This window comes from Ananas comosus, linkage group 23 (genome assembly GCF_001540865.1).
Source record: "Ananas comosus cultivar F153 linkage group 23, ASM154086v1, whole genome shotgun sequence".
NCBI lineage: Eukaryota > Viridiplantae > Streptophyta > Magnoliopsida > Poales > Bromeliaceae > Ananas > Ananas comosus.
Genome location: NC_033643.1, coordinates 4074157 through 4086024, shown reverse-complemented (window position 1 = coordinate 4086024; position 11868 = coordinate 4074157). Strand labels below are relative to the sequence as shown.

Sequence of the window (11868 nt, the reverse complement as noted above, 5' to 3'; positions counted from 1 at the left end):
ATATATATATATATAATCTACTATACTATTAATAGTACCAACCACTTGCTATTAGGTTTTCGGCCTTTGGATGAAGTGATGTGCGGTTAGAATGATAGTGATCCCCTAGAGTTGAGTGGGTGGTTAGTTGAATAATATGATCTAACGGCACAAAATTCGATAGCACTTAGCATTTGGTACTATCGATAATATAGTGGCCAGACTCTCTCTCTCTATATATATACATATAGTCCGGCTACTATACTATCTATACTATCCATAGTACTAAGCACTTTGTACCATTGAGTTTTCTGCCGTTAGATCTACCTATATATATATAGAGTCCGGCTATTATGCTATCGATAGTATCAAGCATTTGGTGCTATCGAGTTTTCTGCAGTTAGATCTATTCCTTTGGCCATTTTCATTTGTTAGATCATACTATTCAACTAGCCACCCACTCAACCCCTAGGGGGCTACTATCATCCTGACCGCACATCCCTTCATCCAAGGACTGAAAACCTAATAGCAAGCGGTTTGTACTATTAATAGTATAGTACCCTAATTCTTTATATATAGGTTCGGGCTACTATACTCTTATAAGTATAAACCCCTTTATACTTATAAATTTTCAGCTGTTGGATGTGCTATTAGAATGATAGTGGTCCCCTAAGATTGAGTAGGTGGTTCGTTGAATAGTATGATTTAACGGATAGAAATAGCCAAAAGGATAGATCTAACGATCGAAAACTTATGAGTATAAAAGGGTTTGTACTCATAAAAGTATATATAGTAGCCAAACTCTCTCTATATATAATTATATAAATATAAAAAATAATATATATTATGTATTTTAATTATATGTCTATAGAATTTAATAATATATTTTATGTATTTTAATTATATGTGTATAGAATTTAGATTATTGGGCCCACAAAACCAAACCAGCAAAATCCTACTCTAATTGCTCTCTTTCTCTCTTTTTCACTTCCTCGCAGAGTCGCTTTCCCTAATTTTTTAAGTATTATAATATCGTATTTCATGCATTCATTTTGTATGTTAAACTATTAGATATTTTTTATATCAAATTTTAGATAATGTTTTATAAAAATTAAACTATAGATTGCACGATGTTAAGAAAATCAAGCAGCTCGTTTAGGGCTCGAGCTCGCTCGACTCGAAGTTAGGCTTGCTCGAGCTCGGCTCGAATTAATTTCAAGCCAAGCTTGAGCCTAAATTTAGGCTCGAAATTAATTTCAAGCCAAGCTTGAGCTGAGGTAAGCTCGCTCGAGCTCGGCTCGTTTCCACCCCTATTTGGTATATATTGGTGAGATAAGGCAGCACTTCTCTTTAGAAAGTATTCTGGATGAAGTAGGACCACTCTTTTCACCATTACTGGCCAAAGTATCCATTTGCACTTTAGCACACGTGTCAATCTGTTTCTACCTCAACATCAAAATTCTTTCTGACATTGGATATTGTGACATCGGATACTTTGTGATAGCTTCTGAGTTCTGACTGACCCTTTACAGAATATATAATCTTTTATACATTCAATTTTGTATAGATTTATACTTTGTGCGTGTATTCATTTAAGCTATGAAGTTTATGCAAACCATTATTTTTAAGATCTTTCTAGTTTCTTCCTCTCTATATACAGCCCGATGCTAATCAATGTTGAACTGGTATGGCTCCTTTAGGATGAACATCTTCTTCGCCATATTGTAAAAAACAATCTGTTGAAGCCAGTCATTGAAGCTTTCATTGAAAATGGCAATCGTTATAACATGCTACACTCAGGAGTTCTTGAACTACTTGAGTACATACGGAAGGTCCTTTTTTCCCCCGTTTATTCCAATATCTTGCTATTTTTGTTACCACTGAGATCTGGTCTCTCAGCTGTGCTCTCATTGTGCAGGAAAATGTTAAATCTCTAATCTTGTATATAGTTGATCACTTCTGGGACCAACTTAAAAAGTTTGAGCGCTTGGGGAGTATTCAGGCCCTGAAGATCAAATATGAGCAGGTAAAATCTCTTAAGATAAATCTGTATACATCTTTATTTACTTAACAAAGTAAAGGCCTACCTGTATGCATTTTCATAGCATGTAAAGTTACATAAATATAATGTTAGCTTGGCTGCCAAAACCTTGGTAAGATAATTTTCCTCCATTCTATTTATCCGTTGTCATTTCCATTTGAATTTATTTTAATTGTTTTCTGTAATATTGTTCCTTTTCAGTCCTTGGAGGTCTGTGACACCAAAAATAGTGCTGCTACAGCAGACACCCGAAAAAGGTCAGAGGAAAGAGGCCTTGAAAAAGAGGAAGAAGACTATTTTAATGAGGACAGGTTCATCTTATTGTAGTTGCGGATGTGGTATGATTCTACTATATATCTTGAGATTCTTAAATTTTTCCTCCCTTTTTTCTTGTCCAGTGATGAAGAAGACTCAACTGGACATGTTCTGCACTCGAGAAACCAAAATGCTCGTGCTGGTCTACCCAATGGAACAAAAGTCAACTACACGCCTTCAAGGTTTTTTTTTTTTATGTCATAATACAATGCAGGGTAACTTACGGGCATTGGTCTCTGAACTCACCACAAAGTTTTACTCGGTCAATGAACTTCAATTTGTCGCAGCTGAGTTACCGAAATTAAATATCTAATTTTGCATTATTTCATTAAGCTTCGTTTATTCTCTAGCGAAGCAATATGTGACGGCTGATTTGATTGTCAGCTGCCACGCCGTCTCCAAGGTATGGCGTTGCTGATTCAATTGCCACATCATTTCTCATAGATGACATGGCTGTTGAATTTTTGTATTCTTACGACTTACGGTGGCAACTTATTTAACTGCCCTGTCATCTCCATGTCCCCTTAGAGGCAAATGTTGTATTTGTACAACTGTCATGCCTGCCATTTGCTAAGGATTTTAAACAAAGTTGGACTAGGATATTCAATTGTATTATAAATTGAAGTTCTGTGATTCCAATTTAAACAATTAAGAGTCCACTTGACAAAGTGAAAATTCATGATAAATACAATCAGGGGTAATGTAATACATCTGAAATGCACTATATGGAGGTCATTTACTATGGTAATTTGTAAATCTTGACTGAAATTATTTCCTTCAGACTTGGTTTAAACGGGGTATCTACTTGAGTATTCAGATGATTGTGCAAAATTTGCTGTCCTTTTCGTAGGAAAAATCTCCTTATTTTTTTTTGTCAAAAACATGTTGTTTTTTTGTTTTGACAACTTTATGACTGCCCCTCCGTTATAGGACAATGATTCACTGTTATGATCGATGTTGCACAATTTTGAAAGATCAATGCATAGTTTCAAAATATGCAACTGAAATTCCAAGCATCATGATCCTGTAATGGAGAGGTTCTGTACGTAGCGTGTTGAATATAAAATAAATAAACACTGTTCTGACTTAAGATTTAGTGGTTTTCGTGGTATTACATGAGGCGTATGTTCGAATCCCTCCAGGCTCCTAGTTCCATCTAAACTGCTCCCAGTTAGTTGTAGTGAATGTCTTGGGCCTATCAAATTGTCTCTCGAGCCCAAATGTGGGGAGTGTTGAATATAAAATAATAAAACACTGTTTCCTGACCGGTTAAGCTTTTAGGGTAATTGGTTGTTTCATAGTGTGACCTAGAAGTTTATTAGCTGAACAAAAGTATTGGGTGTTTCCTTTTTTTCCTGTTTGTAAAAAGTTAAATTTCTTTCTAGTTCATGTTTGTGTCGATGCTAACATTTGAATTATTCATTCGTAGGGCCAGACCTGTTGGGCTTGTGGACTATGAGGATGATGACGATGATGAAGACTACAATCCACCATCTAGAAAGCCTTCACCCTCTACCGAAGACGACGAATCCTTAAACATTCCAATCACGAAGCGCAAGTCACCTTGCACAGTCGATGGCAAACACGGAGAGTTAGAATCTCCAAAGAAAGCAAAGATTGAAACGCACAAGAAAAGTTCAGCCGATTCTAGGGTTTCCATTGCTCCCATAACTTCCGCACGTGATTCACAAAGCAAACAGGCACTCTCGCCCTCATCGTCTGTACAGAACCGAGAAGCGAATTCCGAGCCTGAGAAGGATACCACAAGCCCGAAAAATTGCGAGCATACTCCGCCTGAAGAAGATACGGAAGATAGAAAGTCGAACGGAGAGGAATGCCCAACAGCTATTAGCAATTCCTCGCTGGAGAGGGTCGTAGATGCCTCGAAAGCTACCGGATCAGAACCGTATTCAGTAAGATGATTTTCGCTTTATGCGAGTGATTTATTTGCTCGAGAAACAGAGGTAGAAGCAGTGGATTTAGTCTTTGAGAACAGGATGGATAGTAAAGGAGAAAAAAAAAAAAAAAGATGAATGATGACTATGGGAGGTGGGAGTAGTTATGTCACCCTGTAAATTCCAATCCTTGTTTCATCGACAGAGCGAGCCAGTAATATTATTTTTAATGCGAGGAATGGACTAAAAGAGGCGGCCTACTCCGCGGTGGTCAAGTCATGAGGTATCTCTGCTTTCTGTTGTAAAACATTCATTTGATCCTACTATAGCTCTCTGAGCTTCGACATGAGCATGAATCCATGCTCGCTTTCTTGTTCTAAAATTTGAATTTTTGTTGGGGATTTTCAATTGAAGCCTGGGATCATTGTAAAACAGCAGGGGGAATAGTTTGGCTTTTTTAAGCAATTTCTTAGCACTTACCGCATGGTATCGCGATCCAAAAGCTTGTCTGAGTTGATTTTCGGGGAAGTTATTCGTGGGGTGGTGATGATGAGTTTGTCATAAAATAGAGTCTAATTTATTGCAATTTTTTCTGTCGAGCGCAAGCATCCATATATCTGTTTTTATGTAATAATTTTCTTCTGGGCTGTCCAATTTGCAGATATTACTCTTGTTGGGACAGCAATTGTTGCAAATTATCTAATCTCCATGTTGTGTATTTCTTAGCAGCTTTTTGAGGGCATTCTTTTCTTTTGCTTTTTTTTTTTTTTTCATTGTTCGCAAATGGTTTCAAGTTGTTCTTTTTTTTGGAGGAAAGAGTGTGAATCAAACTTATTTGTTTGTGAGGTGAAAGTGGGGATAACATTGATGCTCCCATAAGTGTGCAAAACATATTTAGGCTTGGTATTTGATTAAGATCCAGTTTGGTATTGCAGTGGCTGAAAAGTGTGTGTGTGTTTTTACGCTTTGGAGGGTCTTGAACATTTGGATGTGTTTGTAATTATCAGTTACATGCTTTTTCAGTGGCGGTTGCATCTGCATGTGTTTGTAATTATCAGTTACATGTTTTTTCAGTGGCCATTGCGCCTTCGTTTTATACAACTGGTGGAAAAAGTGAAAGCATTTTTTTTTTTTATATTTTTTAGGTCTTTTAAAGTACAAAAAAGAGTGCTTTTGGAAACGCAATTCTAAACTAACGCTAAAACACATTCTCTCTTCCACAAACAATACTTACCCCGTTTAGGGGGGATGCATTGCTATTAACACACAGAAACCTCCAAATCAATATTATTATTTCAATATATTCAATATTAAGAGGACACAACAACAATTAGGGGTTCTTAAGAATATAGTTTAAGCAATAGGATAAGCCTAATGAAATGTGGGTGACTCACCACCAATTGCATTAATTAACAACCAACTAAAAATAAATAAATAAATAAATGAAATAAATGAGACCTTTCACCACAAATGGAACACTATTGATACCCTCTCTTCACAAAGGCATGACTAGAACTGGGAAGATGTTTTTTTAACTACAAAAAACTACTGCAATGTGGCAACAACATCCCAACAGGAAAGCCAATTTCCTATTCAATGACAGTAAATAAATGGAATTACAAATTGACCGCATCAAATGAATGAAATTTTCGAGTCCCCTCTGCGATAAGCCGTGTAGTAAATAAAACTACCATAATATTTTCTACTGAAGTTCCATCGGCATTCGTCGATACAGACTGGTTAGCATATCTAGAAGAGCCATCCCCCGTGAGCAGCGAAGAAGGGCGCGAAGACGAGGGATTCGACGGCCATAAGCTTGATGAGGATGTTAAGGGACGGCCCCGATGTGTCCTTGAGTGGATCGCCAATTGTGTCGCCGATTACCGCGGCCTTATGGGCATCAGACCCCTTCGGTCCCAGTGATCTTGCATGGTCTGATACTCCTGCCTGTTTACAGACAGTGTTAAAACAAGTAAGCCGGCACAGTAAGATCCAGAAGAAAGGAAAATTAAAAGAAAGATAATCAAAGTAAATGCATCATGCTGGTGATTGAGTGTGTTAACAAAATATTAAATATTTCTTAACATTACCTCAATGTATTTCTTTGCATTGTCCCATGCGCCACCACTGTTAGAAGCTGAGATAGCAACCTACATGAGCAGAATCACAACATTTTATTAATCAAAATTTGTAAATATTCAGAGGAAGGGGGTTTTCATACATTTTATTCGATATTCGAAATGTGTACCTGAACACCAGAAACAAGTGAACCAGCCAGAAGCCCTGCAAGAGTTTCCACCCCGAAAATGGTACCGGCAATCAAAGGAGCGACGACAACGAGCGCACCGGGTGGAATCATCTCTCTCAGTGAAGCATCAGTTGATATTTTCACGCAATTCGCGTAATCTGGCTTAGTCCTCCCTTCCATAAGCCCCGGGATCGTATTGAATTGCCTTCGAACTTCTTCGACCATCTTTAATGCCGCGCTGCCGACACTCTTCATCGTCATTGCAGAAAACCAATACGGGAGCATGGCCCCGACGATCAATCCGACGAATACTTTGGGACTTAGAACATCGACTGCCGTGATTCCGGCCCGACTGACGTAGGCGCCGAACAAGGCAAGAGAGACTAAGGCTGCTGATCCGATGGCAAAACCCTGATTTGAAGACACAGTGACAAAAAAGTGTACAGGGTGAAAGGTTGTTGGAAAGGAAATGTTTGATCCGGATTCTGAAGCAACTTCTCTGCTTGAGAAGCAGAAGCCGAGTGTCAAAATGAGGTTCTCGGCTTAAAAGCAACACATAGCTTCTCATTCTAGCTATAGAAGCAATTGGGTTGGAGGGAGGATGTTAATCAGAAACCCGCAACTAGGGCTTCTTTGAAGAGCTTTATCCAACAACACTTCTGCAAAAGCTCCAACCGTGGCGAAACAGGCCTGAAGTATGTTGAACAAGCTAAATATCGTTCCTCCATCTTAGTTAAGAGTCATAACAGTCAAAATCATACCTTGCCAATCGCAGCTGTAGTGTTCCCCGCGGCGTCAAGAGCATCTGTCCTCTGCCGAATCTTGCGGCTCATCCCCGCCATCTCGGCGATCCCGCCGGCATTGTCACTTATGGGCCCATAAGCATCGATCGAGAGCCCCGTCGCAATTGTGCTGAGCATTCCCAAAGCAGCAATTGCTATGCCATACATCGCAGCGAGTCTGAAACTGACATAAATAGCAACAGCAATCGCGAATATAGGTATGATCACCGATTTGTAGCCCAAGGCTAGTCCAAATATCACATTCGTCGCCGCCCCAGTTCTGCAAGAATCTGCGACGTCTCGCACCGGACTACAAGTTTCAGAAAAAAAAAAAAAAGTTCAAAGAAATCAAAATTAGTCAATAGCAAAAACCCCCCAAAATAAATCCAATAAATCTCATTTTTTCTCCAAATCCAACTATAGATCATCACATTCAATAAAGAAACGATAGTGAAAGAGGCTCACCTATAAGCATTACTCGTATAATACTCGGTCGTGTATCCGATTACAAGTCCCGCCCACAAGCCGATCGAAACACAGAAAAAGAGGTGCCTGCAATTACAGCAAAAAAGAAAATCAAACCCCATATACAAATACAGGTAGGAAATTATCTGTGAATGAAGCTGTTGACATGAAATATACTTAGAACAACTTTGAAAAGTAAGTTGCTTACCAGTTCCTAACATTTTTCGCACTTCCGAAATTAAAGAGAGTGAATGAAGCAGGCAGAGCGAGAAACGTGACGACAGCAATCCCCACCGTCATCAAGACGGTCGATATGAGAATTTGCCGCTTCAATACGGGCCCGATCTCAGTATTATTTTTGATCTTGGAAAAGTTGGTGGCGAAGAGTGTGGTGATCAAGCAAACTATAATCCCCATTGCACTGATAAGCAACGGATACGAGATCGCGGAGAGGTCGTGGTCGGTACCGAACGAAGAAATCGAAGCAACAAACAATGCTGCACAAGAGGATTCTGCGTAAGACCCGAATAAATCTGAGCCCATTCCCGCAATGTCTCCTACATTATCACCAACATTATCAGCAATCACCTGCAAAAAAAACATTGACAAGTGATCAAACCGAAGGTAGAGTAAAATGCCAAAAATGAAATGTTTGTGATCATATGAACTACCGCGGGATTTCGCGGGTCGTCTTCGGGAATGTTTCTCTCGACTTTTCCGACTAAATCAGCGCCGACATCTGCTGCTTTTGTGTAAATTCCTCCTCCAACTCTCCCGAAAAGAGCCATTGAAGAACCGCCGAGCCCGTATCCGGTGATCGACTCAAAAAGCCCTTCCCAATCATCTTTGTAGTAAAGTCTAAAAACATTGATTGTGATGTAGAGCACCAAGAGCCCATTAGAGGCTAGGAGGAATCCCATCACGGCACCGGACCTAAAAGCAGTTCTAAAAGCACTTCCGACGCCTTTTCTTGCTTCGAGGGTCGTTCTCGCGTTAGCGAAAGTCGCGATCTTCATACCGAGGTAGCCCGAGAGAACCGAGGTGAGCGCGCCGAGCAGAAAAGACATTGTGCTGAACACTGCATTTGCAAGTGCTGGTTTGCAGAGTTTGTCCCGAGTGTAAGTGCACGGTTCGCTCTTCGTGCTGAATCGCTTTACCGATCCCAGGAATAGAAATATAACCAAGCTGAAAGTAAGAGTGAAAGCGCCGAGATATTTGTACTGAGTAAAAAGAAACGATTGCGCCCCTGAAATAATAAAAAATTTGATGTTACAATGCATGTTTTTAAAGAATGGTGCATAGGATCATCCTCAAAAGGTGATAAATTCTCAACAATGTAGGCTCAAACATGTCATTTTGATAGGTTAATATACTAACAAGTCAAAAAATATCTTTATACATAAAGAGTTTGCGGTAGTCGACGAACCAAATAAAAAAAAAAGACAGATCAAAGAGCAATATCTCATTAGTGTTTCTCTCTTTCTTAATCCACATATTTTTTACTCTTTGAAGTTTTCTTATCACGACGTCGACGATGAAATCAATAGGAAATTTTTTTTAGAATCATTTGTTTCTGAACATCAAATTGGATTCAACTTGAGAGTTTCATTATATCAACTTCAAGATCAAAGTTGTTCTAACAAAATAGGGCGAAAAATCCTTCGTGCTAAGATCACAAAAATGAAGTTAAAAACCACACAAAGCTCGAATTTTCAATTCTTTTGGGAAACATTCAAGAATGTGGATCAAAAGCCAAGTACTTAGGAAGAAGAATTGGATACATAAAAGCTAAAATTAAAACTGATAAATTAACATCTGAATATGTCGAAATTTTTTTAAAAAAAACTGCCACTAATTCCTGTTAAGGCTACTACACACACAAAAATTGTAGATCAAAAGAAGAACCTAAGTTGAATTATTGCAAACTAACACTATCTCGAAACTGAAAATGATTAAGATAAAATCAAAACGAAGAAACAATGAAAAAAAAAAAGAAAAAGAAAATCAAGTCCTACCTGAACTTTAGCGCAATTTGAGATCACCACTCGAACTTTAAAAATGGCATAAAACCATATGAAAAGTTTACACTTCTATCAAAATTAATGTGTCTAAGTTATTTATTTATTTTATTTTGGCCTACCAAAAAATGAAACTTTGAAAATATCATCACCCTCTTAAATAAGAAAAAGGAAAAGTAGTTCCTTTTCCGCTTCTCAAAAAACTTCTATCACAATTTCAGATCATCACCCTCTTAAATAATTCGAAACAACCATTATTCTCCAAAAACTTAAACTTCGTAGAGAACGGTGTTTAAAATATTTTTATATTTAATACACCCAAACTTCAAGAACGGAATAAAACCATCATAGCAATCTATTTTTTTTTTTTCCTTCGGAGGCAGTGTTCTGTCGCGAAATCACATATTTTCAATATTGAGATGGTGATGTCCAATTGCGCTAAAAGTTCATATGTGTCTTGTTTCTGCGGAAAAAAATAAAACTTTACGCCGAAAATGGAGATCAAACACGGAAACGAGCAATACTCACCAACCGAAATCGCATTCTGTATCTCGCCGCACTTTGCCGCCGCGACGCCGCCGTCGACTCCCTCCTCCTCCTCCTCATCCTCCTCCCCATTCTGCTTCTGCATGAGCTGCTCATCAGCATAGGATGCATAATCCTCAGAATAGGAAAAAACCTTGATCTTGGACACAACATACCACTGCAACAATGCAAATCCAATCCCAATGAGAGAAGCAATGGGGATTAAGGCTTGTGTAGCAGCTTCTCCTAACACACCCATGTCTCCAAATCTGAGAGAAATTTGTGCCAAAAAAAAGAAAGATGGATTTTTGGCTTGAATTTAGCAGATGCTGTGGAGGGTTTTTGTAGAGGAGAGGGCCAAAAGAAAAAAAAAGAAAAAAAAGAAAAAAAAAGAAAAGTTTTAGAGGAAGTTAAAAGGAAACTGCCACTTTTTTTTTGTCCTTTTTTTAAACTTCCTCTATTTCTTGCCCCAGTTTTGTTGTTTAATTCTCCTTTTAACCGTTAAACTGTAAACTTGCATGGAGACCCCTCAGCTATGGGATATTCTAAAGTAGGACCCTGGACATGCATATTTAGTTTATATTAAGTTATATACCAATTTGGCTGAATTGCACTTTCGACAATGTTCTATTTTAGGTTCATACGCTATAAATTCATTGGCGAAGCTTTCGATTCAGCAGTCTAATTTTTGAATGGAGAAAAGATTGCAACTCAGTAGGCTGTAGAGTTGAAAATATGAATTGGTGAAATGGTCGACATACATATGATGCACGAGTGTGCAAATGCATGAGTTTTCGCTCTGTAACGGTAAATATGTACAATAACTTAAGTGGAACATTTTTTTAAAGAGTTTAGGAACTCTAATGTTGAACTTGAAAGTTTGAGGACCAGAATTAAACCCGGCCGAAAGTTTGGGATCAGTGGTGCAATTTAGCCATTACTCTATATTTCAGAGTGCATTAAAAAGTTCCTCAAATTAAAGATTGTTGTATTGATTAAGCATATGTTAAAAAAGCCTACCTCACCAAACTAATCCTTGGAACTAGTAATAAATCCATAGAACCTTGTAATATATCTATTAATAAAGCTAGAATACTTCTAGAAGTAAACGGAGTCGTTTACTTCCGCATCATTTTCAGAAATAAGGCATTTGAATCCACAATCGGCTCCCCCAAACATGATTTTTATTTTTTCAACTTTGCAGAAACCAAATTTGACGAATATATATACCATATCATTTGCCTTGTGATCAAGTGGCGTCCAATCTTACATTAATTATTAAAATTATTAATTTTTGAACCACTTGAAGATTCGGCAAACAATATTTGAAAAATTTTAAAATTTGAAACCTAAAATAGTCAAATAGCTTTTGTGCTTGTAAGTTATTTTCGATAATGGGACATCTGATTCGACGATCTGTTTCGTTAGGCATGATCTACGTTATTAGAATTATTTAAAAACTAAATTTTATAATTTTTCCAACAACATTTACTAAGTAATCAAAAGGTCTCAAAATGACTATTTTAATAGTCGATGTGACACTTTTGTAATTTTAATGATGTATCATCACTTTTTATGTGATCTTTATTTTCAGCCGTTG

At 37.9% G+C, this 11868-nt stretch overlaps 2 protein-coding genes across 5 annotated transcripts in view; one reads left to right on the top strand and one right to left on the bottom strand.

The window, feature by feature from the left end:
- LOC109727927 (serine/threonine-protein phosphatase 4 regulatory subunit 3) overlaps nucleotides 1-5136 on the top strand; it is a 22696-nt gene extending 17560 nt beyond the window's left edge. For 2 of the 4 annotated variants that reach the window (XM_020258151.1, XM_020258150.1), the window contains 5 exons: nucleotides 1680-1811; nucleotides 1898-2005; nucleotides 2222-2331; nucleotides 2419-2517; nucleotides 3765-5136. In XM_020258151.1, the coding sequence (XP_020113740.1) occupies nucleotides 1680-1811; nucleotides 1898-2005; nucleotides 2222-2331; nucleotides 2419-2517; nucleotides 3765-4257 (942 nt within the window). In that variant the 3' untranslated portion in view covers nucleotides 4258-5136. The remainder of the gene's footprint in view (nucleotides 1-1679; nucleotides 1812-1897; nucleotides 2006-2221; nucleotides 2332-2418; nucleotides 2518-3764) is intronic. The other 2 variants (XM_020258153.1, XM_020258152.1) reach the window with 2 other exon arrangements.
- On the bottom strand, nucleotides 5725-10613 carry LOC109727902 (pyrophosphate-energized vacuolar membrane proton pump-like). The gene is made up of 8 exons (XM_020258113.1): nucleotides 10272-10613; nucleotides 8397-8971; nucleotides 7934-8313; nucleotides 7726-7812; nucleotides 7240-7570; nucleotides 6479-6889; nucleotides 6321-6380; nucleotides 5725-6177 (listed from the first exon to the last, which is right to left on the bottom strand). The coding sequence occupies exons 1-8, from the start codon at nucleotides 10525-10527 to the stop codon at nucleotides 5980-5982; spliced, it is 2298 nt and encodes a 765-aa protein (XP_020113702.1). The 5' UTR covers nucleotides 10528-10613; the 3' UTR covers nucleotides 5725-5979.